The 27325-nt window shown below is 52.7% G+C and overlaps 9 protein-coding genes across 9 annotated transcripts; 4 read left to right on the top strand and 5 right to left on the bottom strand.

The window, feature by feature from the left end:
• Positions 1-86: 86 nt before the first annotated feature.
• Positions 87-2437, bottom strand: CONPUDRAFT_81609 (uncharacterized protein). Its single transcript, XM_007769353.1, has 4 exons — positions 1737-2437; positions 1556-1679; positions 1258-1499; positions 87-1194 (listed from the first exon to the last, which is right to left on the bottom strand). Exons 1-4 carry the CDS (start codon positions 1860-1862, stop codon positions 505-507), a joined length of 1182 nt encoding a protein of 393 aa, XP_007767543.1. The 5' UTR covers positions 1863-2437; the 3' UTR covers positions 87-504.
• Positions 2438-3160: 723 nt separating this feature from the next.
• On the top strand, positions 3161-4716 carry CONPUDRAFT_53957 (uncharacterized protein; the record flags this gene model as incomplete). The annotated part of the gene is made up of 4 exons (XM_007769154.1): positions 3161-3852; positions 3903-4344; positions 4399-4468; positions 4526-4716. 4 exons carry the CDS (start codon positions 3161-3163, stop codon positions 4714-4716), a joined length of 1395 nt encoding a protein of 464 aa, XP_007767344.1.
• A 321-nt stretch (positions 4717-5037) lies between these two features.
• On the top strand, positions 5038-7179 carry CONPUDRAFT_164698 (MFS general substrate transporter). The gene is made up of 12 exons (XM_007769666.1): positions 5038-5129; positions 5205-5356; positions 5413-5432; positions 5496-5603; positions 5653-5738; positions 5790-5802; positions 5854-5940; positions 5994-6128; positions 6192-6570; positions 6623-6747; positions 6798-6938; positions 6987-7179. The coding sequence occupies exons 1-12, from the start codon at positions 5090-5092 to the stop codon at positions 7168-7170; spliced, it is 1470 nt and encodes a 489-aa protein (XP_007767856.1). The 5' UTR covers positions 5038-5089; the 3' UTR covers positions 7171-7179.
• A 318-nt stretch (positions 7180-7497) lies between these two features.
• Positions 7498-11271, top strand: CONPUDRAFT_136615 (glycoside hydrolase family 2 protein; the record flags this gene model as incomplete). Its single annotated transcript, XM_007769667.1, has 20 exons — positions 7498-7647; positions 7706-7736; positions 7803-7921; positions 7987-8006; positions 8058-8157; positions 8214-8299; positions 8351-8367; positions 8419-8753; positions 8810-8942; positions 8997-9033; positions 9094-9212; positions 9271-9279; positions 9336-9373; positions 9422-9515; positions 9579-9803; positions 9869-9947; positions 10013-10087; positions 10141-10233; positions 10289-10406; positions 10474-11271. 20 exons carry the CDS (start codon positions 7498-7500, stop codon positions 11173-11175), a joined length of 2580 nt encoding a protein of 859 aa, XP_007767857.1. The 3' UTR covers positions 11176-11271.
• Positions 11272-11828: 557 nt separating this feature from the next.
• On the bottom strand, positions 11829-13428 carry CONPUDRAFT_122525 (uncharacterized protein). The gene is made up of 5 exons (XM_007769668.1): positions 13147-13428; positions 12952-13091; positions 12699-12883; positions 12510-12601; positions 11829-12413 (listed from the first exon to the last, which is right to left on the bottom strand). The coding sequence occupies exons 1-5, from the start codon at positions 13202-13204 to the stop codon at positions 12313-12315; spliced, it is 576 nt and encodes a 191-aa protein (XP_007767858.1). The 5' UTR covers positions 13205-13428; the 3' UTR covers positions 11829-12312.
• A 2227-nt stretch (positions 13429-15655) lies between these two features.
• On the bottom strand, positions 15656-18361 carry CONPUDRAFT_102751 (amino acid transporter). Its single transcript, XM_007769669.1, has 15 exons — positions 18183-18361; positions 17798-18126; positions 17722-17735; positions 17607-17668; positions 17482-17543; positions 17282-17422; positions 17047-17226; positions 16875-16985; positions 16800-16814; positions 16605-16742; positions 16455-16553; positions 16345-16396; positions 16247-16291; positions 15970-16175; positions 15656-15903 (listed from the first exon to the last, which is right to left on the bottom strand). Exons 1-15 carry the CDS (start codon positions 18352-18354, stop codon positions 15880-15882), a joined length of 1650 nt encoding a protein of 549 aa, XP_007767859.1. The 5' UTR covers positions 18355-18361; the 3' UTR covers positions 15656-15879.
• A 1412-nt stretch (positions 18362-19773) lies between these two features.
• Positions 19774-20769, bottom strand: CONPUDRAFT_102753 (uncharacterized protein). Its single transcript, XM_007769670.1, has 3 exons — positions 20416-20769; positions 20269-20355; positions 19774-20215 (listed from the first exon to the last, which is right to left on the bottom strand). Exons 1-3 carry the CDS (start codon positions 20616-20618, stop codon positions 20062-20064), a joined length of 444 nt encoding a protein of 147 aa, XP_007767860.1. The 5' UTR covers positions 20619-20769; the 3' UTR covers positions 19774-20061.
• Positions 20770-22244: 1475 nt separating this feature from the next.
• CONPUDRAFT_55110 (glycosyltransferase family 2 protein) lies at positions 22245-25654 on the bottom strand (the record flags this gene model as incomplete). The annotated part of the gene is made up of 15 exons (XM_007769250.1): positions 22245-22298; positions 22350-22757; positions 22807-22908; positions 22960-23091; positions 23140-23215; positions 23256-23317; positions 23368-23424; positions 23475-23594; positions 23653-23733; positions 23787-24136; positions 24186-24384; positions 24437-24604; positions 24657-25047; positions 25102-25332; positions 25413-25654. The coding sequence occupies 15 exons, from the start codon at positions 25652-25654 to the stop codon at positions 22245-22247; spliced, it is 2673 nt and encodes an 890-aa protein (XP_007767440.1).
• An 879-nt stretch (positions 25655-26533) lies between these two features.
• CONPUDRAFT_164703 (uncharacterized protein) lies at positions 26534-27306 on the top strand (the record flags this gene model as incomplete). Its single annotated transcript, XM_007769671.1, has 3 exons — positions 26534-26583; positions 26648-26886; positions 26937-27306. The coding sequence occupies exons 2-3, from the start codon at positions 26648-26650 to the stop codon at positions 27304-27306; spliced, it is 609 nt and encodes a 202-aa protein (XP_007767861.1). The 5' UTR covers positions 26534-26583.
• Between the last annotated feature and the right edge of the window lie 19 nt (positions 27307-27325).

Consider the following 27325-nt stretch of genomic DNA (forward strand, 5'->3'; position numbering starts at 1 on the left):
GCAAATCTGCATTAGTGGTTCACGAGACCAAGAGTATAACCAGATTAATATTATCAAAAACTTGGTGCAGCAGAAATAGAGACGACGCGAGCGTTGCACCTAGTGGTCACCAGGCTTGGGCGATAAAAAACTTAGAGCGCCAACGGGAACATAACGTGGACTCTAACAAGTTGCTCAAGACTTAATCACAAGTAAATGAACGAAGTGCGATTGACTGTAAACTAAAACGAAGCACAAAGTAATACCAAGCACAAAGCAAGGAAAGTGAGATACACTATGTAGCTCTAACAGTAACAGCGTAGATGGGAATGTCGTCGCCGTGCGTACTCCGGTCGCTCGTTAAAGTGTCAATGGTAAGAACAAGGGTAAGGAGTTAGTCCATCGTACGTTAAAAACTACCATCGCCACCATGAAAGAAACAATAATATCGTCCAATGAAAGCTATTCCACCCAAAAAGCCGAGGAGAAAAACGTAAAATCACAACTTAGATGTATATAAGGTGTTTAAGCGAACACGGCGACGGCGAGCATGACACCGGCGAGACCGGTGATGGCAGAGATGCCGAGGGTCTCAGCGCCGTTGGAGGTGCCAGAAGGGGCAGCACTCGAGCTAGAGCCCGAGGGGCTGCCAGAGCCGACACCAGAGCCGGAGCCAGACCCAGAGCCGGAGCCAGAGGACGAGCTACCGGTGGAAGTGGGCGCCGACGAGTCAGAACTCGACGCGCTCGACGCGGAGGACGAGGACGAGGACGAGGTGGGGGTGGCCGAGACGGGCGTGCCGGTGGGCTGGCCGCTGAACAGGTCCTTGGACTGGTACTGCACACAGTTGGACGACGCGGGTGGGGTGGGCGTGTACGGTACGGAGATGGTGCCGGTGTAGGGCTGCGAGTACGTGAGGGTCTGACCGGCGGAGGTATAGATGCCGACGGGCGCCATGTCGTCTGAGTCGCACACCTCGAAGGTGCCGTCCTGGCCGTTGTTGGGCATGTTGTACGTGCAGCCCAGCTCGTCGTAGATGTTCTGGCAATACATGTTTTGGTCGTCTTGGCTGCTGGCCGGGTCACAGATCTTGATGCAGAAGATGTTGCCGCCGACAAAGCTGTTCCAGTCGATCACCTGGGTGTATGCGTTCGTGTTGGTGTTACCGGCGGGGTAGGCGTTCGAGTACATAAGACCGCCAATGGGGTTGCCGCGCTAATACCGCGCCAATATCACCATCAACGCCGTGATCAAACAAGAAAATAATATAAGACGCACCAGGTCAGCACCGTGAGGGTCAAGCTCTCCTCCATAATCACCAGCGGCGATGTTGAGCTGAGTCTGGTCCATGAAGCCGGCGATTTGGATGTAGTGAGGGCTCTTGAGGACCTGGATACCGGTCAAAGCGCCCGAGGGGATGACACGGGTGCCGTGACCGGGTTTGGTGCACCAGGCGACTTCCTCCTGCTCAGTGTCGCCGATAGTGGAATCGGGCTTGGGGGGAGCCCAGAGGCAGAAGTCTTACGGGTTGTGTGATTAAGACGGGTGTCAATACGAGGGATAACGGGAGACTCACCATCGATGGAGTTCACGAACGAGGTCTGGCACATGGACTGCTGATTCTCGGTGGTCGAGTTGCAGATGTTGTAGCCAATCTGTGGACCGCGGAGGGCGTCGGGGACGTAGTCGACCTGGTAGGGCTAGTGGAGGCAAGAGTCAGAAGTGGGAAGTAGATTGAATTGCAGGCGTTTGCGTACGATGCCATTGGGGTAGCTGTACTGCTTGGAGACAAGAGGGGTGGGGTCCTTGGGGTCAATCTGGGCGAATGCAACCGTGGAGGCGGCAGCGATGGTAAGGAGAGTAGAAAGAGTGGCGCGAGACATGTCTCAAGGAAATTATGTTGCAAGTGAGTGGTATAAAAAGGGCTGGAGTCAGGAGAGTCGATGTTCGTGGGGGGGAGAGAAACAGCGAAACTTGATGGACAGCGCATACCTGGACGGGTTTTATATATGAGCGGGACCTGAGCAGAATCAACAAGAGGTGGAATGCAAAAATCAATGTGCTGTCGGTGGTGGAATAATTTCATCGGCTTGATCCGCGTTTAGCGCACGGCCACCTGTGACCGCCCTCGCCTTGCTTCGAAGCCGCGATAAACTCTATCTTCAACGTTTCAACTGTCACTCACTGCCGCAAGGCGTGCCCTTATCTGAGAGCATCGAAGCTGCCTGACAGGACGGTGCAGCCGACCAGAGCGACCACGACGTCCCAGTCAGGGGGACTCGACTTGTCCTCCGGATAGTGCCGAGGTCTACAGCATCGGCCATAATGTCGAGCTGTTCCAAACCCTTCACTGGTACTGGACTGTTGCCGGCGTGGGCGTCCGCGAGTGAATAGCACCTCAGAGGGAGTAAAGAATACATTGAGACCAACGTAGCGTTCGTAAGCGTGTCGCTGTTGCTTTCTGTCGCAGAGCCTACGAAGCTCGTACTCGAGCGCTGCAGCGCATCATCGAGGTTAGCACCCTTTGGGAAGACCGTGATACGGTTTAGAAATGATTGGATGTTCGCATCCTGTGAGGACACGATTGTGTTCAGCAGAGTCAGGCTTGGAGTCAGGCAGATGTGATGTTACTCAAAACAGGGGCCTTCGGAGCCATGGCCTCCAGTCAGAGGGAGGTCACGAGACCAGGAGTATAACAGAGATTATCGAAATTTTGGTGCAGGAGAAGTACAGAGACCACGATAGACAATGGCCGGCAGACTCAACGCAGGAGCCTTCGAGTTTGTCCCCGGCAAGGCCTTCAGGGTCCCCGGGCAGCCTCCCGCCCAGCCGCCCCCTCCACCTGTAGAGCGCCCAGCCCAGGAGACCGCCCCTGCGCCCCCTCCGACCATCACCCTCAACATCGGCGGATCGAAGCCAACTCCCCCACCCCAACCTGCCCATCAGACACCTCCTCCAGCTGTTAAGCCATCACCACCAGCCGCACCCACCACCGCGGCCCCGGCTTCAGCTGCGAAAGCCTCGCCAGCTGTTTCAGCGCCTGCCTCCAAATCCTCCTCCCCTGCTCCTCCCACCTCCAACAAGGTCTTCTCAACGGAAAAGGCCAAAACTGATACCCTAGCCATCGCCCGCGAGGTTCAGACTGCGGCTGATCTAGAAACACTCAAAGATCTCTATGGCGATGGTGTGTTTCGCTTTCCTCACTCCACCATACCCATCTCCCTCATCTATCGTCATAGTCAAGGAGCACCTCAACATCGTCTTCATCGGACACGTCGATGCAGGCAAGAGTACCCTCGGTGGCAACCTTCTCTTCATTACCGGCCAGGTCGACAAGCGTACGATGGAGAAATACGAGAAGGAAGCCAAGGAAGCCGGCCGTGAGACCTGGTACCTCTCCTGGGCCCTGGACTCAACCCCGCAGGAGCGCGCCAAGGGCAAGACCGTCGAAGTTGGACGTGCCTACTTCGAATCCGATACCAGGCGATACACCATCCTCGATGCCCCAGGCCACAAAACATATGTACCCTCGATGATCTCCGGCGCGGCACAGGCAGACGTTGCCATCCTCGTCATCTCTGCCCGCAAGGGCGAATTCGAAACCGGCTTCGAAAGGGGTGGCCAGACGCGCGAGCATATCATGTTGGTCAAGACGGCTGGTGTGTCCAAGGTCGTGATCGTCGTCAACAAGATGGACGACCCGACGGTCCAGTGGGACCAGACGCGGTACAACGAGATCAAGGACAAGATGACGCCGTTCGTCAAGGCGGCTGGCTTCAACCCCAAGACGGATCTTACGTTCCTCCCTGTGTCTGCCTATACTGGCTTGAATCTCAAGGATCGTGTACCGAAATCGACGTGCCCGTGGTGGGAGTACGTACTCTCCCTAATCTCTATCGCACCATCCTAACTCGCTCATGTAGCGGCCCGTCCTTCCTCGAGCACATGGACCATATGCCCATGGTGGACCGCAAGATCCACGCGCCGCTTATGGTGCCCATTTCTGAAAAGTACAAGGACATGGGTGCTATCGTGGTTGGCAAAGTTGAATCGGGTCACATGCGCAAGGGCGACAACCTTCTCCTCATGCCAAACAAAACTACCGTTGAAGTCGCCGCGATCTACAACGAAATGGAAGACGAAATACCCGTGGGTCTGTGCGGAGACAGCGTGCGCGTCCGGCTCCGTGGAGTCGACGACGAGGACATCTCGCCCGGCTTCGTGCTTACCAGCCCGAATGCGCCCGTCCACGCTGTACGGCGCTTCGAGGCGCAGTTGGCCATCTTGGAGCACAAGAGCATCATTTGCGCGGGTTACACGGCTGTTATGCACATCCACACGCTTTCTGAAGAAGTTACGCTACCGGTACGTTGCGTTCATGGGCTAAGCCTTGGGATTTTCATTCATGGTGTCTTTTAGGCACTTCTTCACTACTTTGACAAGGCTACGGGCCGGAAATCGAAGAAGCCCCCTCAGTTTGCAAAGAGGGGTATGTCGCGTTCACTCCGTGCCCATCCTCCTATTCTAAACGTGCTACCCAAAACAGGTCAAAAGATCGTCGCGCTCGTCGAGACCATCTTGCCCGTCTGTGTAGAGCGGTTCACTGACTATCCCCAGCTGGGACGTTTCACGCTCCGCGACGAGGGCCGCACGATCGCTATTGGCAAGGTAACGAAGCTGCTTGATGACAAGGCTGACGACGTTACCGAAGCTCTTGCGAATGCTACCCTCGGATAAACGCGCCATGCCTGTTGTCAACGCGAGGCCGTTGTACTATTTCCCCGCTGTATCCTTCGTTCCTGCAGATGCTTAATTAGTTGTAGTTAGCTCGTACGTGTATAGGAACTAGTTTGTACGATCTGTTGTTGGACGTCGCATTGAATTGCAATATCCACCGTGCCGAGTGACACGCCTAAGTGCAAGTAAGCCGCAAGACAGGGGTGTTGCTGGAATCAGAGCACGCGGAGTGTTGTCCGGATATGCCGTCTTGAACGTTCCGCGTTTCTCTCTATTCTTGCAACTGCACCGATAAGTTGCGAATGTCCCGATAACAACTCGCTTTACTCCGTTTTGACCACGCATATACCCACCTACAAGTTTCGAGTCAAGGATGAGCTCGGCATTCAAGACGGTGCCGTACTCGCGACTGCGTACGTTGCTCATGCGCCATTTACGCGACAGTAACTGACAGCATCCCGAACCATTTTCATACTCGGACCAGATAGCACATGGCAATCTAGAAGACGGTGAACAGGACGACAACGCTGATGATACCCTGTTGCGCCATTCCGACGAGCGCGTCAAGCTGGAGAAGCAGCTCTTACGAAAGCTCGATGCGCGCATGGCGATCCTTGTGCTCATCTACATTCTCAATTACGTACGTGAACAGCAGACATGTGTGCTCAACAACGATTTGATTAGGCGCACTCATAGATTGATAGGAACAACGCTGCGTATGTCCATCCAATTCTCGGACAAGCAGAGCAAGGTTGAGACTCACCGGTTGTTCCCAACAGTGCCGCACGACTACATGGCTTTGAAGAGGATCTCCACCTCGAGGGCCAACAGTTCAACACGATATTAAGCATTCTCTATGTGGGATACATATTGATGCAAATCCCATCGTACGTGCCTAACTTGTATGCGTGATGCCATGCTCACAAAACGTCCCAGAAACATGTTCTTGAACCATATCGGCAAGCCCTCGATATATCTTCCGGCATGTATGACCGTATGGGGCGTGATATCAGTCTTGACGGGTAAGCTCAACTGACTTGTGCGTTCAGGGGCAACAGGGCTGACATGAACAGGAACCACGACCAGGTAGGAGTCTCGTGCGATATACGTGTGCTCCTTGAATGACCCAGTGTCAAGCTATACAGGAGCATTGACAACACGTTTCCTCATCGGCTTTGTAGAGGCCGCGTTCTTCCCTGGGGCATTGTTCCTCTTGTCGAAATGGTATGCATCGTTTAACCATTCGCCTTGGTAAGGTCAGTATTCACGGCGCCCAGGTACAAGCGTAGGGAACTCGGACTTCGAACCGCCATTTTATCCTGTGGTAACATGATCAGCCAAGCTTTTGGGTCTCTGCTGGCTTCCGTGATCCTCGAGCGGATGGACGGGGTGCTCGGGTACGCAGGATGGAGGTCAGTGAGTTCCATGTCTCACATTTTACCTACAGATACGAAAATACGCTTCGCAACACACAGGTGGCTGTTCTACATCGAGGGATCCATGACCGTGGTGGTGGCCATTGCTGCGATGTTCATCCTGCCCGATTTCCCGACTACTTCGGCAGGATGGCTCACCGAAGAGGAGCGCGCTCTGGCCCAATTACGCTTGGAAGAAGACGTTGGCGTCGGAGATCAGCAAGAAACAGAACCGGAGAAAGACCAGCCTAGCGGCCTAGTTCTTGCGCTCACAGACTGGAAAGTATGGTGGCTCGCGGTTGCGCTTCTGTTCATGGTCATCTCTCTGTCGTTCAATGCGTTCTTCCCGACCTTGAGCGCAACAATGGGATATAGCTATACGGTGTCCTTGCTACTTTGCTCTCCGCCTTGGATGTTCTCGACGGCTCTAGCTCTTTGGGTAACAAGGCATGCTATGCAAATCGCTCCCCCATACAAAGCTAACATATCAGCCTTCCAGACGCTCAGATAGACTAGGTGAACGGTTCTGGCATATCACGTTCCCATTGCTGTTTGGGATCCTAGGCTTCTTAATCGCAGGTTTTACGATGAATACCGCGGCTCGCTATCTTTCCTTGTGAGCCACACTCTCTTGCTTATCCGTGCCGCGCTCAACTCCATTCTCAGATTTTTGATGGCCCAGTCATACGCCGGCTTCATCGTCTTCGTGGCGTGGATAAGTAACTCCATCCCCCGACCACCGTCAAAAAGGGCGGTCGCTCTCGCGTTCGTCAACTCCCTCTCATCACTGGGAAACGTTGTCGGCTCGTGAGTGTTTGGTTTATCCGAGATATACGCTGCTTGAACTGTTGACAGGTATGCGTGGCTCACGGAATGGGGTCCATCTTACCGTATGTCGTGCTTGATCTGTATAGCAGCTAGCTCGGCAGGCATCGTGATGTCGTGGATGTTCAGGCAGCACCTGCACAGGCTGAATGTAGAAGCCGAACGTAGAGAAGAAGCGGCAGGTCAGCCGAAGGGCTTTAGATATCTTATCTGACGATCACAGGGATAAGCAACAACTTATAGATTGGTTAGGTTTTTGTTGTGGCTTCATCGATGTAAACTGTGGCGCCGCCACTACCGCAACTGAGTGGACGAGGCTCCGCGTCGGTGGTATTATGAAACCTAACTCACGAGGAAGATGCCATGATGGGTGACGTCGGGGTAATTTCGGTACCAGATGATCAAGTGCGGTCCGTGATTTCGACTTCGAGATGAGTGTCATGGGGTCGAGGGGGATTATAGATATGTGCACACCGCGGCTACATGCTAGAGGGCCTCCGATTGCACATACCCGACATTGCAATCTTTCACCAGCGGAATAATGGCCACTTTGAGGACTCTCACCGAAGGTTGGGCTTTCACTCAGGTTGGCGGCGGAAAGGGAACAAAGGACGGCGAGTGGCTTGAGGTCGCGCACGCCCCCACCTCGGTGCACGTCGAGCTTTTGAAGGTGCAACGCATTCCCGATCCGGTGAGTAGAGTTTTCTCCTTGGGTTTATTGTGTATGCTGAAATGTGCATACCCCACAGTTCCTTGGCTTGAACGAATGGGAAGTTCAGTGTGAGTGAAGGAACGGTCGGCACCCTAAGTCCTTGTTGATTGTGAATGCTCACGGTGTCTCCTTAGGGGTCGGAGAGACCGAATGGGCCTTCAAGAACTCGTTCAAAGTTACCGAGGAAGAGTTGTCGGCGAGCAACGTCGACCTCGTCTTCGAGGGCTTGGACACCTATGCTACCGTGAAACTTGTAAGTCTGACAACGGGCGACATTCCAAATATTGAGATGCCCACGTATTTTACCCGATCTCGCAGAACGGCCAAAATATTTTAAAGTAGGAGATTTCATAACCCTCACCTGGATGTTGCTCAGCATGCGCATCCAGCACCGAGAACCAGTTCATCGAATATAGGGCTGCGGCCAAGCAACACTTGAAAGCTGGAACAAACGAGCTGGTCATCACATTCGCGAGTGCATTCAAGAAGGTACGGTCATTGATGACTTCCAACGCACTGCGAAGCATTGATGAACGGATTCGTAGGGACGAGAGCTTGAGAAAGCCAACGGCAAGCTCCACCTGTGGAATGGAGACTCGAGCCGTCTTCACGTTCGCAAGGCTCAGTACAAGTACGTGATTTGACAATAACTTGAGTTAACTCACTCAATCGTGTGTATTAGCTATGGCTGGGATTGGGGTGAGATGGCCGTCATTTGACGATACACTATTCATGACCAATTATATGTAGGTCCGGTCTTGATGACCGCTGGTCCCTGGCGGCCCATACATCTTCACGCCTATAATGTCCGCATCGTTGACCTCGACGTGAGGAGCAAGGTCTCCGAGTCGCTAGAAGTCAACACAACTGTGGACATCAAGCTGTCCGAGAAGATCACGAGCACGGCCACCATCGAAATCAAAAATGCCAGCGGACAAGTCGTGGCAGCCGCCAACGAAGTCAAAATCGCAGGTGGAAGCGCCCGTGGAGAGTTCAAGTTCGCACCAGGGGCAATCGATCTCTGGTACCCCGTCGGGTACGGCAAGCAGCCCATGTACACCGTTAACACGAAGGTGTACAATTCCGTGAGTGGACGCATGCGTTTATCTGCCCCATGACACGACACCTGAGTACCGTACAGGAAGGAAAGCTTCTGGATAGCTCACTAGACAAGGTTTCGTTCCGCCGAGTCCAAGTCGTTCAGGAGCCGCTGGCTGACCAAGAAGGCAAAACCTTCCTTTTCGAAGTAAACAACATCAGAATTTTTTGCGGCGGTGAGCGACTGGTCGGGAAGCCATCCTAGACAGTCATTTGACGAAGTCATGCAGGCTCCAACTGGATACCCGCGGACTCGTTCCTCACGACGTGTGTAGTCGCCGCTTGACACCTGACGTTCTACTGCTTTAACTTGCCTTTCCCATCTAGAATCACTCCAGATCGGTACAGAGCATGGATACAGCTATTGGTGGATGGAAACCAAAACATGATCCGTGTGTGGGGAGGAGGGGTTTTCGAACATCAGTCCTTCTATGATGCCTGTGATGGTTGGTCTTTCATTTTACTATTACGTCCAGCAATGTTCACTTAGTTTGGCCTTGCCAGAACTCGGAGGTATGTCTTCTAAGGCCATGATTATATAAGGGTAAAAGCTAATCAGTGCCTTGAAGTTCTCGTGTGGCAAGATTTCATGTTCGGCTGTGGCCAGGTAAGTACCCTCTTCCTCCGATCTAACTTTACTCACGAGCCTTCGAAGTATCCCGCGTACGACTCCTTCCTAAAGCTCGTTGAGGCCGAGGCGGAGCATAACGTGAAACGTCTGAGGCATCACCCCTCTCTCGTCATTTTTGGTGCGCATAATACCCACAATTAACTTCCCCGCAGCGAACCTAAGCTTGTCTTCCCATTCACAGCGGGAAACAACGAGGACTACCAGATCGCGGAGTCGCTGAACATTGTCGACTACGCCGATGAGACGTCCGACTTCCGGGTGACTAAGTTCCCAGCGCGGCACATTTACGAGCGCACACTTCCTGAGATCGTGGGTCGGCTAAGCGACGTCTTCTACCATCGTAGCTCGCCGTACAGTGCACCAGGGGTGAAGACAACAGACAAGACCCTGGGTGACTTGCATCAATGTAGGTTAAGGATCATCGATCAAAAAAGTCATGCACATCACCTAAATTTTTGTCCGTCGGACTAGGGAATGTCTGGCACGGGACTCAGGAGCCATGGCATAACTGGGATATTCTGGCAGGCCGCTTCGTCTCCGAGTTTGGGATGTGCGTCCCACCAATCCTTGCTGCCCGACTGTTAGGCGATGCTCATTGATCTCGTCGGTGATTAGGGAAGGCTTCCCAGACATTCGAACTGTCGACTACTGGCTCGCGGGCAATAAATCGGAGCGGTACCCTCAGTCCAGGTGCGTGATTCACGTTAGCGCCGTAGGTAACCGACTCACGCAACATCATGTAGAACGAACAACAGTCACAACAAGGCGGACGGGTTCGAACGCCGGCTCGAGCTGTACCTCGTCGAGAACTTTAAGCATGCGTTCGACATGGAAAGGTAGCGGTATCTCCATTTGCGCGTACTTCCGTCGCGCTGATCACTTGCATGCCAGCTATGTGTACTACACGCAGGTAATGCAAGCAGAGACGCTCTCCGCGGCGTATCGTCTCTGGCGACGAAACTGGAAGGGCCGCGGGCGGGAGTACACCGCCGGGGCACTCGTCTGGCAGGTAAGTGTGGACTCGCATCTACGTTGCCCCGAATTGCGCTCTGAACACAGACGCGTGCATGATCTAGATCAACGACTGTTGGCCAACGACCTCGTGGGCGATCGTCGACTACTTCCTCCGGCCCAAGCCCGCTTACTTCGCGATCGCACGCGAGCTGAAGCCGTACACGGTCGGTGCGGCGCGCAAGGAGGTCAAGACGTTCGCGAGCGACCTCTCTGCCGCGGACTTCACCGTCGAGAGCACACTTGCCGTTTGGGGCTCGAACTTCACCCTAGCCGAGAAGAAGGTGACGCTCGAGCTGACCGCCTTTGACCTGCACTCGGACTGGACGGAGAGCTGGACCAAGGAGGTGACACTCGCTCCGAACATGAGCGCGGAGCTCTGGAGCGGGCGCGTCCCGGGCACGGAGGTGCGCACAAAGCTGAGCGATGTGCCCCGCACGGTGATCGTCTCGACGCGGCTGCTCGGGGACGATGGGACCGTGCTCGCGCGGTACGCTAACTGGCCCGAGCCGTACAAGTTCGTCGACTTCCCTCCCGTGCCTCAGCTCGGGCTGTCCGTCCTGGTCGGCGCGGATGGAGAATCCGTCACGCTCGATACACGCAGGCCCGTCAAGGGCATTGTCCTTGATGCCGAGGGCGAAGGTCCGGACGTGCGGTGGTCGGATCAGGCCATCGACCTCGTGCCCGGTGATCGGCAGATCGTGACTGCAAAAGGACTCACAGGTCGCAAGGTCAGCGTGCGTTTCTTGGGTGATGGAAGTGCGTGAGTGTCCGTCTGACCAGAAGGAAGTCGCGAAGACGGACACGGATGTAACACGGAGGAAGGTGTGAAATACGAAGTATAATGAAAATCGTATCATCGGGTGTGTACTTAATTTCAGCGACCGATGAAGGATCTTGCAAATGGGCACGATGAACGAAAGCTCGCGACCTGTGGTGCAGTGTTGAGTTTACTGCGCAAGAGGCCGAGTCCCCTGCTCTTCTCCACGGCTGCGAAAATGGCTGAGTTTGTACCCGGATGACGCACCTGATGTTTAGCTCGGTGGCCCCATGCGGGGGATCAGCGCTTCGGCGCGTCCATATCTGAGACCGCGCCAGTCACGAGAGCAAGATCACTCACATCACCGGTCGCCACTCAGGGGCTTCATCACATACCGCGGGTCAGCGATGACCATTGCGTGCAGACCACTCGGCGATGAATCGTTCGATGCACTCAGCGCATCTTTTTACGCATATATGGGTTCCTCGGGCGATGAGACAGTCAACAATAATATGGTCGCCGGAAATGAAGAGTCCAGCGCTGTACGCTCCATTTCATCTAAGTAATATGCGAACCAAAGACACAGTAAACCACTCTAAGGAGCACAGATCAAACCAGGAGGACAGAGACTATGTACCGAAGCATCGATTAAGTAATAGGGCTACGTATATGCGCGCTTGTACAGGAATGGGCGCGGCATGGGGGGAGGGCGAGAGCTTACACAGTACAGATGCAGATATGTATTAAGAGAGAGGAAAAGAAACGGCAGCAGACACGGAGGTGGAGGGCATGGGGGCATGGAGGGAATTAGACGGACAGCGCGAAGCAAAATTCTAAGATGGAGAGCAGAAAACAGGGAGCGAACGATCGTTCCTAGCGGAAGAACCAGGGAGTCACAGGGATATGGCGGCGCGAGGTAAATACTACACGTATACGTATAATGCTGGTCCCGAGGGGTAATGACGTGCAGCGCAAGCACCGCATATGAGAGAAAGCGTGCGGGCTAGCCGCACGATGTCTTCGTATTCAAGGAAAAGTGTTCATGATCTGGGTTCGGTTTCGGTGTACCTTTGCGGAGTGCAAAAGTGGGCGTGTATCGAGAACGGTCGGTTGAGGGAGATGTTGGGTGGAGCCAGCGGTGCATCTACATCACAATGCAACCACCCTCCTTGGGTTGTTTCTCCGGCTGACCACCACCGGGCGCACGACGTTCAATCTCAGCAAGACACAGCTCGAAGACCTTGCCTACGTATGATGTAAGTTCCTTGTCAAAGATGAGGAGCGGGGATATGGGGATGTAGAAGGGTCGGGAGAAAGGGTCCGAGATGAATCGCCACTTACCAACATTGACGTTATTCTTTGCGCTGGTCTCGACCCAGGCAGCTTTGGATTGCTTGGCAAATTCCTCGCCTTCATCGGCGGGCACCTGTCTGCTGGGGCAATTGTCAGTTCATTATGAATGCTAGGAAACCAGCTACACGACAGCCGAGGTTGTTTTCACCACAGGTTGGTAAGAAGAAAAAAACAGACCTTGAGGAAAGGTCGGTCTTGGTACCGACGATGACGCATGGGATGTCATTCTTGCCACAGAAGTCTGCAATCTTGTCATACACGATCTTGACCATTTCAAAGGAGGAGCGGGAAGTTATCGAGTAAACGAGGACATAGCCATGGATACCGATAGCATGTTTCGAGTTTAATAGTGAGAACTCATCCTGTACAGAGGAAAGGTGCAGTGAAGGTAAATAACAAGGAAACAGGGTAAGATGGAGGACGATATTACCTGACCAGCGGTATCAACGATATCACAGTCATATTCGACACCATTGTACTTGACAGCTTTGGAGAAGGTGGCCTCGATGGTAGGGTAATAGGACTCGACAAAGTGGTTCTCGATGAACTGCACAATGAGCGAAGACTTGCCTATGCCGATATGTGAGGGGACGAGTGATGTCGCGTGACGGATAGATGTACTGACCGACAGAGCGGGAGCCGAGGACGGCAATCGTTCTCTTCCTCATAGAGTTGGCAGGCATGACTGAGCGCGTGAAGCGGGGGAGAGACGAGGGAGGGCGGCGAGAATAACGAGACGCGATCGCGACAAGGCCAGTGTCAGGTATGAGCTACTTAGTTGGAATTCGTCGATATTGCAGCCGAGGCAAAGTGGGTGGCTGAGGTGAGAGTCGAGCTTCGGTCCGGGGAGAAAAAATGAGCACGGAGTAGGACGGTGGTGTACAGGGGGGGTACAAAAGAGTGTCCTGGACGGAGGGTAGAAGAGGACAGGACCAGTGGTACGAGGGAGATATAAAGGAAAAGAGCAGGTGAAAATGAGATGTCCGTGGCGGAGGGGGAGTGTGGTCGGGGTCCGTGGGGTTCCACTGGAGTATTAAGGGTGGTGATCAGACCCAGGAACGGAAGGGGCGTTTGACCGAGACCGGCGGGGACGAGGGTGGCTGAGAGTTTAGAATGGTGGGCGCTTAGAGCAGACGGAATACGGAAATGTGATGCGAGAATTCTTTCCTCCTGTCAAGTGACACAGAGTGACACCACGCCTGTGTCACCCCCGGCCCGACGTCGCTTTCATAACAGATCTCAGCGCTCACGCGTCTCCAGCTCCGACCGCCCACTAGCCGAGCAAATGGCCCCGCGACCTGGGAATCCGGCGTTCAGAAAGGCACAGCGACTTCTGCCAACCCGCCCCCACAGATAGACGCCCATTCGAAGAACCACTCCTCCGTCCCCATATTCTCATTTTGAGCAAATTCCACTTCCCCGCGCGTGCTCCCCGCCTCCCACTCTAACGTCACCACTTCCATATTCCTCCTCCTGTCCTTTCCTGCTCTCTCCCTCCACCTCGTCCCTGCCTGTGATTTAGCTCATTGATCTCTTGAACTCTTATGCACTCATAATTATCCACCCATGCTGCTAGCTACACCAATCACATGGTCTCCGTATTCCCCCTTACTGCCTTGGGAACGACGACTCCAGATCCTGCCGACGCCGTCGCCAGATCGCCAGGTAACTCAAGTCTGACAGCAGTCGAGCCCGAGACGTGGCGTACGTGGCGCGCCCATCTCCGAAAACATACCTATATATGTGCACCTACAACTTGGCCTCGTATAAAGTTTGACGACGACAAATTCCTTGTTTCCAGCGCCCCGCGGAGGTCCTATGAATACACCACCCTCCTCCCACCTCTGCGATACTCGCGACGTGGCTGTTCCGCGTCCAACCGCCTGGCACCTACATCACATACATTTAAGCGTCGGCCGGTCCTTGATTCTGATATATTCTGCATCGAGCTCGCCAGGTGCTTTCAAAAGGCACGGACACGATGTCAACACCGCCTTGCCGCGCTACAAATTCGTACTCTACAACAGATCCTCATGCGCTGTGGACAAAGCACTGTATGGGACACCTTTGGGATTATGTACTCAAAAACGAGCTGCGTTTCCATCTCGTTCGCTGTCCCTCTCTGATGCGCCGGAGCCATCTGGCGCCGATCCTGGCCGTTAACGAGCAAAGAGCGACCTCAGCCAGTCCACTTGCATGTGCACGCTGTGGATCCCCTGAGATCCCAATTCGCCCTCCGAGTTACCTCCGGGCAGCTCGGTGGGTGAGGGCCTGCGAGGGCTCGGTAGAACGCGTTGCGACGCGACAAACACGAGATGGCCCGAATCCGATCCACCAATCCCGACAGACCCAGCACAGCCCAGCACCAACATAGAGCAGCCCACAGTGGTTAAAGTACATACAACATCCTGCCCACGAATTCAGTCCAAGGATCATCCCGGCGAAAGTTTCCGCCATATCTTTGGTCTTTCCGCGCCACCTATTTAAACATGGTTCACCAACGTTGCGCGCGCCGTTCACGACACGGCTTCCACCGAACGTCGAGACGCGCGCGTCTCCTACATGCTCCGGCGACAGCAGGTATATTAAGGTATATTACATATCGCAAAGACAGTATACGACGTTCCCGGGGATCAAACGCGCTCGTGGCGTGTTCTGCCCCGCGCCGTCAGACACACCCTTTCTGTGCTAGGTACAACCGGGGTCCAGGAGGGTCCAGGGACAAATAGGCTGTTAAGCTTATCCTGGTACTAGCACAGGTTTTTTCTGGCGTGCACATGCTTCTGAAGCTTAATTATCATAGGTAATCGTCGGGACTGACGACATGTGAAACTGCTTGAATGGCTTCGCCGTCCATGCATTTATCCGCTGTCCAAGCATTCTCTACCATTACCATTGCATTACCACCTGAAATGCACATTGCCCAGCTGCGGACGCTTCGAAATTTTGAGCTGAGAAGGTTTCATACATATGTCCACAGCAGGAGTATAATGCCAAATTGTTCTTAGCCTGATACGAGGCTGTATCTTGCCTGTCTGCTTGTGGTCTATAACATTGAGGATTTGTTGAGAATAGCCCGGAATGCAGGATTATAGAAGCACAGGCTGAGCAAGTGACGCTGACAGAAAAGGCAAGTCTATTTATAACGTCCGAACAACATCCCACTGCACCATTCTTGTTACACGAATATGCATTAATCGCCAACAAGAGTACATATAGACAAGGGGAAGGAATGTTCAGTGGTGTGGTATAGAACTCAATGCTACCTAACGAATGGTATAATTTATCAAGAAAAACTAATAGCATCCCACAGCAAATAGCGCCAACGAAGTATGTGCTCGCACGCACAACTCGCACTTCATTCAACCTTTTTACGGTCGAACTAGAAAAATGGGACAACACAATTAACAAACATTTTCATCAAGGAAAGTAAACGTCGGAAACTTACGACCGTAACAACCGTGCCATCCTCAAGCTTATCCTTCCGTGGAACCAGCTCATACCCGAACACGCGCGGCAGGATGATGCGCCATGCGGCCCAGTAGGCCACACCGGCAAGCATGACGCCAATGCCAACCAGACAGTAAAGATAGTACGGCAGCGGAGGGGTGTCGCCGACGCCGTTGGGAGGACGGAGGAAGGGCGCGATGAGAACTGGTATTGGGGTACATCAAGGGTCTAGTAAGCCATAGTCGGGTGAAGGAGCAAAGGGGAAGAAGACTCACGGAAAACAGCCGCGGCGAGGAAAAAGACTGCGACAGGCCACCATACTGCGATGGTGCGTGTCAGCAAAGGAACCTAGTCTAAAGCAATATAGGTTTACCTTTGAACGGACGATGTGCGTTCGGTTTCTTCCAGCGCAGGTAGAATAACCCCTGAAAATGTTATGAATAAGGATTTAAATGATATCGACCAGTGGAGGGAAGGACAGACGAGAACGATGAACAAGTTGATGATTTGTCCCGGGTATCCTTCGACATCAAGGATGAATGGGTATGCAACATTTGGTGGGGGAGCGATGATGACGATCACCTAAAAAAAGCTAAGTAAACCGGCTCGCGTTGATTAATAGTTCAGACGTACGGATGGTATCAAATGGATGATTAACCCCGGAAGGGGCGACTTCCCCGTCGGCCAGTTGGATGCCCAAAACTTATTGCCGAATGGGAGAGGAATGCCCTCTTTCGCGAGCTCCTGGTTGACGCGGGACTGGGCGAAGGTCTGAAAGAAACCCGAGGTAAGTACGATATTGTTACATTGTACGAATTTTTAGCTCACAATAGTGACAACGTTCTGTGTAACGGAGGAAAAGGTAAGTTAGCGCTCAGTGATAAGGGGCGAGAATATCGTTACCCCGAGAGCACTCAACGCGACAAACACAGACAACGCACGCTCCGCCGTGGATCCGAAGACCTGGCCAAAAAACAACGCCGCGACCGTAACGCCGCTCGCATCAATTTGCTCCTACCAGTTAGTAACCTCAATGAGCACCCATTTTTCCTCTGGTGTAATCTTTATGGCGCACCTTCGTAGCAGCGCTGAAATACGCGATGTTTGCAAGCAAGTATAGTATCGCACATATACCAAGCCCGAGCGGACCAGCGATCTTGAGCGTGCGCACGGGGTTGCGCACGTTGTTGAGGACGTAGTTGACGTTTGACCAACCAGAATAGGCGTTGAGCACCTTGAACATCGCAGTAGCATACTGTGCAGACGTTCTTTAGCACTATGAGCACGACAGAGGGCTAAGTAGGGCTCACGTCGTTGCTGCTGTTTGAACTACCCGCGAAAGCGTTACGAAAGTTGGCGTGTGGGTCGGCGATGCGGGTGTGACCCCCAAGGACTACCCATCCCGTGACGACAACAAAGACAAGGATGACAATCTTGAAAATGCTCAAAGCCTATGGCATGCCGGCCGTATCGTCAGCATTCAGACTTGAGCGTTTGGCAGAACACCCACGTTCATGAGCACTACGCCGGCACGGGGCGTCAGACCATGGACCAATGTCACAAATCCAATAACTACATACGTGCGGAGTCAGTCAGTCAGGCATGGTCATTATTTAGTGCATGTGTGGTACGTACCCCCGAGTGCAATACCGCGCTCTGACCACCGAGTTGCTTCATGTCCGGCTGACACGAGAATGCTTTTAGGGAGACTGTAAGCTTGCTACACTCATAACTATCTATATCGACCCACTTGCTAGCGAATACCTGAAAGCAGATATACTGTTAGCACCACACAACGTGATGTTCAAGAGCAAAACACTACACACAATACACCCACTTGCTGTGAACCCCAGCAAGATAGCGTTTGCCGCAAACATGATGGTAGCGAGGTACTTGGGACGCTTGTATACCGCTTCGAGATAGACCTTCTCGCCTCCACTGCGGGGAAACATCGTTCCGAACTCGAGCCAGATGAACAGACCGCAGAAGGAGAGGACGAAACCGAGCACCCAGAGCAGCAAGGAGGCGCCGACAGAACCCACCCCGGACAGAATAGAGGAAGGGGTGGAGAAGATGCCTGTGCCAATGATACGCCCGACGATGAGGAGGGTGCAGGAGGTGACGCCGAGATGACGGCCCATGCCACCGGCAGTGTCTATGTGCGTGCGTTTAAGACTCTATGCACTTGGTGAGATGTGCTGTATGACGCACCCTCGTCAAAGGTGAGTTCTCCCGGATTCAAGTCGGCATCATCAGCCGTCGCTGGATCCCCTTTCTTCAGTTCTCCATCTGACGAGCGCGAGTCCGCGACTGCGAGGTCATCCTCGGTCGTTGATGGCGGGTTATCCTCCTGGCGCCGAAGGCGGGCCCAAAGCGAAGCCATGGATGCTATTAGGAGAGCGGGTGGGAAGAGGGAAGAAGAAAGTTGGGAAGGTACAGCGAGACATATACAGGCATTTGGGTGGGGTTGGCGGCGCTTGATGGCGCCATAGGAGTCGCAAATGATAAGCCCTCTAAGCTTCTATGGTCGGGTCGTTGATAACACCGGAAACGGCGCGGAAGTACTTTCTTTGATGTACGGGACGAACAGCGCGTCACTCGCGTGGTTGTTGTCATCATCACACGACAGGTTTGATAACCTTTTGACCTCTCCTCCTCTCACCCACATGTCCTGTCATTGTATTCAACGATCCCGGTTTTTACCACACAAGCGCTTGTCTCCGTACCTCCATTCTCGATAATGCAAAGCTGTGTTCACATGCACAGGCCCCACCAGGATATTTCCAGATCTAACTTGCGTCTTGCATGGCGCAATTGATGCAAGAGACTCCGGCAATGAAGGTAGCTTCAACCATCACCAAGTCAATATCATCGGGGTCAACGACACCAGCTGGTGGCCTAGCAGAACCAATCAACACCCAAGGATACAACGAGGGACCTGAAGCAAAGGGATGATCCACATCGCATCTGCGGATAGGGGTTTAGCTATTATCAATATGCTCATGACGTGGGGACGTCAGTACTTCAAGTGGACTTGTGTAGGGTGTTATAGCATCCACCCTAGGTATCCTTGCTGCTCTCGCTCAGCCCTTGTTACACTAGCATGACTTACTCGAACGCTGAATATTGTCTTCATGCACAAGATATACCATTCGCGGGACCGCACCGTTGGGATCTTCTGCCTGCTGTCCCTGTTGCAAGACGTGCCCGAGATTCTTGCCGCGCTAAGGGTCAAAGTTAGCAACTCACGCTTATCTATCTGAGCCTCGGACTTGAAGCTTGATATGCCTCTCGCTTGAAGGTTCTCCCTGCAGTGCAAAATACTATGCTGAAGCGTTACTACCTGCCTACTTCAGACTGGCTGCTCCTGCTCTCGATCCAAATTGCGCCCCAGTGCAAGCTCGGTTCCTCGCACGAAGCACAGTTTCTATAGCCTGACTTCAGGCACATATTGTAAAGCAACCTTCCTCACGCGGACGAGTAAACTTCAAGGTCGAGCACCGGGAGTGGCTTCTATGACGTCTAGGGCGCCAGGGCCTCTGTATAACCCCGACTTCCATGCCACCTGTCGAAGTCCTGGCGTTAAATGGATAAACGTGGCCTTCGGTCCTCAAAGCTTCAAAGCTTCAAAGTTGAATTGTAAGTATGCCCTACAGTATATCCCTTTTCGTCCTAATCGTACCTTGTCCAGACACAGTGCCAAACGTGTAGAAGGCCCGGCCAAGGTATGGAGGAAGAATGTAGGCTGGGCGGGAAGTCCATGGCCGCCCTGCGTATCCTCGCTTACGGTTGATGGTCATGCGCGCATGTAATGCAATATGTGGTAACCTATCGGAGAAAGGGTCTGAACCCAATTGCAAGGTGCTGACATCGCAATGACGATCATACAAGGAGAAAGGGGCCGATATGACTGTTCAATACGGACTGACAAGGAAGCATACAAGAAGGATCGTCAAGTCGATAAATATTTACGAGGTGTACGACTTCAATGGGAAAGCGATATCACGATAGCGGATGGACAAGCAAGTGAACGAGGGAGAAAACGACTACCGTTTAGGCATTAAATACGGCTCGTGGCATGATACACGATCTAGAACGGGTTGTCGTCGTCGTGTTTGATCTTTGAATCAGAGGGTCCTTCTGTGCTTGTGGGCTTGTCCGCGTCTTTGTCGCTAGTGGCCTCGTCGGATGATCCTGAGCCACCCTCGCGTTGAGTGAAGAGAGCTCCAGACGGTTTCGCGCCTCTAAGGTAATTGTTAGTCAGAGAAAATAACAGTGGATGGGGAAGTGGACGAACTTGGCAAATCGTTTCTGCTTTGCAGCGTTGAGTTTCTGAGTTACAGGAGTCATCATTTTGTCCGTCGGCGACACAAACTTGGGATTGCTGCAATGATCACGCTTAGAACAGGAGGTCTCGCGGCCAACATAATCAGAGTCGACGTACTTCGTCTTGGCCATCTTCTTAGCGAGGAGCGCCTGCGCGGCTGAGCCAGGCTTGGGCTGCTGGGTGGGAGCGCCCGGAGCCGGCTGAGTACCCACAGGAGCTTGAGGTACGGATACATGAGCCGCCTGAGATGGGTTGTGAAGTGGCTGAATGGGCGAGCCACTCGGGGAATCGGTGGGCGTCGAGGAAGCCTGAGCAGACATCTTGGTGATTTGTATGAAGTTGAATGGGTGATGCTACAGCGCAGTGGCAGACGAGAGATCAGTCGATCGAAAGTGAGATGTAGATATGAAAGCAGGTGAAGAGGAGAACTGGTCTTATGTATAAGCTTATGTACAAAAACGGACGGCGCTGGAGGTGTCGGTGGGGCGAGACAAAGGTCTTCGACTGGCAGCCGCGTTCAGTATCCAACCGGGGACGCGTGAAAGAAATCCACGTGACCGTTTTAAGACATCTTAATTAACACAGCCACCACGGGCGGGGCGGGCTTGCGTACGCGAGCCGCGTCATGCATTTGTCAAAGCCGCTCTTGACTTTTGCTCACTCCTCATTGAAACTACTCTGACATAGCTTTATCCTCTTATATACTATACAGACACTACATGGAGCAGAGTGATATACCATCTATCGACCTTCTTTCACCCCAAGGACACGACCAACTTCTTGCATTGCTACGTGACGGTGATCTCCTGGCCCCTGAAAGCCGGTTACGACCCGAGTATGCTTGTTGCCCCCCCAGGATTCAGAAGGGGCTCAGCTGAAACTTTTTAGACAAATAGATCGCATAACCGAAAGCCTGCAGTCCATTTCTGAAGCAGACGTAGCTGCTGATCGCGGTGAGTCCCTTGACTTTCCTGTTGTGTTTTTAAGGTGGCTCTTCATGTGGCTTCTGTCGCCACCTTGTATGCAATCCGTTTATCAGCTGAACCTAAAGCTCACAAGATGCGCTGTGTCCGATCTGCTTTAATACCCTCTTATCCGTCCTCGCCGAGGAAGAGACTGCACGCGCGCTTGATTCTCCGGCACATCCGATAGAAGAATGCGGGGTCGTAAAGCTTCGCGAGACATGTGGGCACATCTTTTGCCGCAAAGAGTGCGTACGATCGAGGTGGCCTTCGTCTCCAATTCTCTGACATTTAGTTGACATATAGCATGCTGAAGTGGTTGCGAAACGGGGTACCCTCCTTCTTGGCTTTTTCTAACTATTGTTCCTCATTATTGTGTCTTGCAGAATGGCTCCTGTCCAACTTGCCGTCGACCTCTCCTCGACGAACTTCGCAATGATGAAGGGTCAGATCAAGCACCACCGCAACCCGATATCTTGGCGTTTGAACAACACATACGCAGCTTGTTAAGCGCGCGAGAGCCAACAGGGATGCCAAGCGGGTTTATGTTACCTCCGTGGTTAAGCAACAACACCTCACGTCCAGAAGAAAATGACAGAAATCCATACGCCGGCATGTATTCGTAGAATATCTCCCATCCTAGTCATGCGCGTTTGACTACCGGCACCGTACACCTGCCTATTAACATAATGGTTGCTCATCTATTCCACAGAAAGTGTGTATCCAGAAAGTAGAATTTAATTGGCCAATTCGTATCAAAGTCCACGTTGTAAGAAAGAAGAAAACTGTCCGGTTCTCAGAATGCAAAGGCACTACGGACAGACCATTAATAGTAAAAATGAGCGGTATCATTACGAGGTAGTATTTCCATTCATCAGAATGTCCCGTTTCACGTCGATGTGAGTTCAATATAGCGAGAGTAGATAAGAGAATGGTCTAGTGTCCATGCCTAAGCCCAACAACCAACAACACGAGCGAAATCCCTTAATTCCTGCGGCAGCACCTGAAAAGGTTGCGCTTGAAGAAGTAGAAGAGACACTGGGAGCTCGACGTGAGTAGGCATTCAAAACAGATGTAAGTAGTACTTACGCCGGCGAACCGCACAACAGAAATACCGAATGTCGAGTATAAGATGACAGCAAAGTAGAAGTTTTGCTTCGTCCGGAGTTCAGTCTGATCCTCGACAGCAGTCTGGGGCGTAGAGAGACCATTGATGTTCTCAATGGCAACAGCGAGGCCAGCATTTGTAATCATCCACATGGCGACAAGACGAGTTCGGAAGGTCTTGTTCTCGTCATCCATGGTGGGCTTCTCAGGTACTTCCTTGACCTCCACCTTGGTGACAGCACGGGTGACGGTCTCCTTGAACGCTGCGTCTACGTCTTCTTGGATACGGTGTGTGTCCTCGACGACGCCCGCATCGGCATCCTTGCCTTTCGAAGACTTGACGGAAGGCAAGGCCTCGGCTTTGTCACTACCTTTCGTACCCCAAGACACCTATGGAACATCAGAAAGCTGAGGTGACTTCAACAAAAGCCATACGAACATCGTGCAAGTTACAGAATGCGTAGACGTTCAACACATTCGTGAAGCTGGGAGCCAAGCAAAGGTATTGGAAGAAACTTGAGAACATGTGCCACGGGTCACGCTGAACAAACCTGATAAGTCAGATGAAAACGCGAGGATTGTCATCACTCACGTAAAGGAACGAAGCGAAGAAGTAGATGCCAAATGTCGATACCATGGCGGCAATCAGAGCACCTACTGGTGGAGTGAAGAAGGTGACGATAATTTGCGTGCTGGTCTTGTTCTCCAGTTCTTTCGGGATATTCTGAACAAAACTCAGGCTACGAGTCGCAAGAGACATTTAGACGCTTACGGCGAAGGCTTTGCCGGTCAACCAGAACGAACACACGAGCAAATACACAGCAAAGAAGGCGTATACCCTGAGATGCCTGAGTTGCCATGCACATTATAGACCAAGGTCGCACTCACCATAGAGTGATGGTGTATGCCGCCCGTTCACCCTTTGGCCGATTACCCAGAGCTAGAACGAACTGTAGCCATTTGTGAGCGACTTGCGCTGTTAATTAAGACCGCACCGTACCTGTAGTGCGAGGAAAGCAAGATAAATCCATTTGAATGCTAAGTTGACCCAATGTGTCTGTGTGATATTAGCCAAGCATTGTGTTAGAGCAAAACCAAAGGACTCACGATATCGGCGGTGCCGAAAATGATGATGTTAACAGACGGGCAAAGATCAATAATGATGCTGAACGTCAACCAGATGTTCGCAAGCGAGAACCAGGAGAAGATGAGAGAAAATATGTTGTACTGAAGACGAATGGTGGTTATTACACAGTCCATCGCAGATGACTGTCAAGATGCTTACGGCAAATTGGATATGGAAGAAGAACATCCGAATGATACCGTGACCTGAGCGATAGAGCTTGAAGAAGTTGACAAGACCATACTATAAAGAGGCTTAGAGCGAGCATCACGAGACAATGTGCTAGTGTCACTCACAACCGTTGCAGCAAAAGACCCATTTAACCAACGACGCCGCTGACCGATGAGCTCAACGGCGGACTCCGGTACGTCTGTCTCAGCCTTAGAAGGCTTGACGTACGTTAGCGTCCACCTGTCTCCCGCCTTGGCAACCAACTCGAAGCAGAGGATACGATCCTCAGCCAAGAACATGTTCTTGGTGAAGATGTTCATTCCATAGATACCCTTCGGGCCCAGTCTGTCTGCGAGGGAATGGTCACCGTGGAAGTACTGCTCGAGCGGCCGGCCGAGAATAGCCCGGTAGCGGTATGCAGAGAAGGCACCAGGAAGCACAGAGACGTAGCCGAAAGAACTCTCCAAGGGTTTGTCTGAATAGTCGTCAGCAGGACAGCAACGATGCTGGACCTAGTAACACACCGAGAATGTTGGACATTTTATATTCAAAGTTTTGGGCAGCAACCAGAGGGTTAAGCAGCTTCCTACCACCCTCAATCATGGCATGAATTTCACCACAGCATCCGCCAAGGTGAGGATCGTTGTAAAATGCTTCCCAAAGGTAGTAGATGGACTTGTGGCCGGGTTTAGTTCCAGCATCAATCAGGACACAAGTTTCAGGCTAAAAATGAAGGTTGAGTAACCATCAAGGGAGAGGGCGTTCAATGTGTCACCTGAAGAATTTTACCGATGGCATTGAACAGCCATCTGTGAGAGTTGATCTTCTTCTGGTTCTTTGCCTTGAGCACAAAGATGATCTGCACTGGGACAAGGTTGTTGGGATCGTTCTCATGAGGGAGGACCAGCTGCGGGGTTGAGTCCACGGACAGCTGAGTCGTGTACTATCCAAAGATGTCAGCCCAGCGGTGGCGACATAGCATAAGGAATAGACACCTCAAAAATATGCGCCACTGTGTCCTTCCCGTCGACTTGCTTCTTCATGACACCATCTTGATACACACCCACAGTAGCCAAGATATCCAAGACACTCTTGTCCATAGCCTCAAGACCATCAACGATGAGAGCAACGGTGATGCGCTGCCAGCCAGGCATGCCCTCCTCGGCAGCGCGACGCCAGTATTTTGACTGCTTAGTCTTGCAGATGTCGCGAATGTTCAACATAACACCGTGCAGGGTACGGGCATACAGAGTTTTGTCTTCATTGTAGGAGGTGACAGCAATCAGCATGTCAGTTTGGCGGTTGTACATCTTGGTCCGGAGCGACCAGCCATCGGCCTCAGAGAAATCGTCAGGGTCGACTGTAGCTGCGCTATAACGCATATGCCTGCAACATGATATACGTCAGTATCAGATCATAGATAACATACCAAACACTTACGAAAACTCGGTGGTGTTGGTGTTACGGTACTTGGCCTCGATGGCGGTATAGACCGGGGTAGGAACAGGGTATTCGGTGATGAAATTACCCTTGGTAAGCTTGACCTTCTTGGTCACACCACGCTTGATGGTCTGGCGGCGCCTCCAAGCGGTGTCCACACCGTTGGTCGATGTGGACATCGACGACAACGGGCGAGAGTAGGGATCACCATAGGCGTTGGGATCGACGGGTCTGGAAAGATCGGTGTGAGCGACGCGCTTAATCGCAGAAATAGATGCAACAGAGGAGTAACTAGGGAGGGTCTGACTTACCCTGGCGGGTAGTAACCGCCTCTGGCATAGCTATCTCCACCAGTCAAGGGAATTTTTTCAGCGAGATCTTCATCTGGATAGTTATTGCCGCCAAACTCGCGAGGAAGAGTGGTAGTACTCTCAAACGGTTGGTTCAAGGAAGCTGTACTCTCATAAGGACGCGTGGGCTCTTGGAAATTGAGTTGGCGAGGGCGATCTGCGAAGGGGTCGCCGTAGGCCTCATCGTGAGGTGGGGTGGACATGACCGACGTAAGCTACTGCTGAGTGGAGTGGAGTGGGCGTGAAAGAGATAAAGAGAGGGTAAAGAAGGAGGAGTCCCGCGTTGGGCAGGAGGAAAAATGCGGGAGGACGGTACTCTTGAGGGTTGAGAACAAAGCCTCAAGGCAACGGTTTAGTACAATCCATTCGAAGCTGGGCGATGTTATACACTGCCTAGAACTTGAGACCCCCGTCACCCATTGGTCTCTAGACGGCCTGTCGCACCCCGTCCCTGCCTTACGCGACAACAGCCATCGGTCTGGTTCACTACTTGCATCTCAGCAAGGCGGCGCCCGTGCCACAACCGGCGCACAGGATCGCCCTTGCTTACAACTGTCTTCACCACAATGAGCTCCAAATATGAGCGCGCAAAACTTGAGATAGTCGCGCGGATAAACGAGTGGTATGATAGCTCGGATACTTGCGCTTCCGTAATAGTAGATGTGCTATATTAGGGACCGCGACTTCTGCAGGACCCCGGAGATGGCTGGAGATGGGCGCAAAGAAATGCGTCGCACTTGTCGCGCAGACCAGCCCAGCCCGGAGGCGTCTCCACCCGTCAGTCACGTCCGAGATCGAGCTTTCTCTACGCCATTGTCACCTTTGTGAAGATCGATAGCGAAAGTCTTGCGATAATCTGCTCAACGAGGTGGAGGCGCGGTTGCTGCGCGCTCAAAATACATGCCGCTGCGGGAATACTAGAACCGACAACCTTGGACAGGTACACAGACCCGCGGGACCAGGCTACCCAACCAGGACATACTCTGATGACGGCTTCAATGCTTCCGGCGGGTAAATTTCAGCTCCGCGTCCCGCAATATTGCAAATTTAAGCGTAAGTGTGCACCTCGAGTCAAGGTTTTTGGCAGTCTACTCTCTTCTCGCTTTAAGTATTTGTTAGAACGACAAGCAACGTAGGTCGCAAAACTCATCTTATCTACTATCGAGCTTACCTTGGAGCGCGATGGGCACACCTAGATGCTAAAAACGTGGGTGCGCTCAAGTACCCCAGAGGCACGCAACATTGTCCGCCAAATCCTTGCCACCGCCTCACAACCAGAAATTGGCCTTACACCTCACGAGATCTTTGAACGAGCCGGAAAAGAGCATCCAGACGCTACTACTCCAACACCGATACCGACAGACCGAAAACCTAGTCGACACTTCCGAAACGTCCCACAGCCTCCCCGGTTAGCCCATCCGATACGGTCTCTGAAGTCAGTTTGATAGCATTGAGCCTACGCATCGCACTGAATAGCCACCACAGGTACCTCAAGAGGGTCGTCCTAGAGGAGATGGCGGAACGCAATGAAGTTGAAAAGGTGTATATCCGTAAAGGGCCAATGACACCCGAGGGCACACGTCAGCTCAGCATCAAGTCGAAATCCCAAGGCGCCTCCGAAATCCTTGGAATTATCAAGTCGACCAATGTTAACGTCTGGCTTTGGCGACTCAGGCCTGACTTTGCAGATTCTGGTCGTGCTTCTCGTGTGGACGCCCCACGAAGCCCGCATCCCCCTCTGCTTACTTCCGATACCCCCTCGAATTCTGAGACGGCAAGCCCTGTCCTTCCTCGTGCTCCGCGTATGGAACCAAAAAGTTCACATCCTTCTCCGACATCGGTCTCCAAGTCTTAGTTGAGCGCCTTTTATAAAC

Source organism: Coniophora puteana, assembly GCF_000271625.1.
Source record: "Coniophora puteana RWD-64-598 SS2 unplaced genomic scaffold CONPUscaffold_5, whole genome shotgun sequence".
NCBI classification, from domain to species: Eukaryota; Fungi; Basidiomycota; class Agaricomycetes; order Boletales; family Coniophoraceae; genus Coniophora; species Coniophora puteana.

What these genes read in the sequence shown, in the direction of transcription:
- CONPUDRAFT_122525 (XM_007769668.1), bottom strand. Translation starts at nt 13,204, where the DNA reads ATGCCTGCCAACTCTATGAGGAAGAGAACGATTGCCGTCCTCGGCTCC. An exon ending in CCTCGGCTCCCGCTCTGTCG is followed by an intron (nt 13,092 to 13,146) that starts GTCAGTACATCT and finishes ATATCGGCATAG; the next exon opens with GCAAGTCTTCGCTCATTGTG. An exon ending in AAGACCGACCTTTCCTCAAG is followed by an intron (nt 12,602 to 12,698) that starts GTCTGTTTTTTT and finishes CAATTGCCCCAG; the next exon opens with CAGACAGGTGCCCGCCGATG.
- CONPUDRAFT_164698 (XM_007769666.1), top strand. Translation starts at nt 5,090, where the DNA reads ATGAGCTCGGCATTCAAGACGGTGCCGTACTCGCGACTGC. An exon ending in TTGTTCCTCTTGTCGAAATG is followed by an intron (nt 5,941 to 5,993) that starts GTATGCATCGTT and finishes CACGGCGCCCAG; the next exon opens with GTACAAGCGTAGGGAACTCG. An exon ending in CGACGGCTCTAGCTCTTTGG is followed by an intron (nt 6,571 to 6,622) that starts GTAACAAGGCAT and finishes CTAACATATCAG; the next exon opens with CCTTCCAGACGCTCAGATAG.
- CONPUDRAFT_102753 (XM_007769670.1), bottom strand. Translation starts at nt 20,618, where the DNA reads ATGTCTGCTCAGGCTTCCTCGACGCCCACCGATTCCCCGAGTGGCTCG. An exon ending in AAGAAGATGGCCAAGACGAA is followed by an intron (nt 20,356 to 20,415) that starts GTACGTCGACTC and finishes TGATCATTGCAG; the next exon opens with CAATCCCAAGTTTGTGTCGC. An exon ending in AAGCAGAAACGATTTGCCAA is followed by an intron (nt 20,216 to 20,268) that starts GTTCGTCCACTT and finishes CAATTACCTTAG; the next exon opens with AGGCGCGAAACCGTCTGGAG.
- CONPUDRAFT_81609 (XM_007769353.1), bottom strand. Translation starts at nt 1,862, where the DNA reads ATGTCTCGCGCCACTCTTTCTACTCTCCTTACCATCGCTGCCGCCTCC. An exon ending in GTTCGTGAACTCCATCGATG is followed by an intron (nt 1,500 to 1,555) that starts GTGAGTCTCCCG and finishes ACAACCCGTAAG; the next exon opens with ACTTCTGCCTCTGGGCTCCC. An exon ending in ACCCTCACGGTGCTGACCTG is followed by an intron (nt 1,195 to 1,257) that starts GTGCGTCTTATA and finishes GCGCGGTATTAG; the next exon opens with CGCGGCAACCCCATTGGCGG.
- CONPUDRAFT_102751 (XM_007769669.1), bottom strand. Translation starts at nt 18,354, where the DNA reads ATGGCTTCGCTTTGGGCCCGCCTTCGGCGCCAGGAGGATAACCCGCCA. An exon ending in CCGGCGTAGTGCTCATGAAC is followed by an intron (nt 17,423 to 17,481) that starts GTGGGTGTTCTG and finishes GGCATGCCATAG; the next exon opens with GCTTTGAGCATTTTCAAGAT. An exon ending in ATGGCACGGTTGTTACGGTC is followed by an intron (nt 15,904 to 15,969) that starts GTAAGTTTCCGA and finishes CCATTTTTCTAG; the next exon opens with TTCGACCGTAAAAAGGTTGA.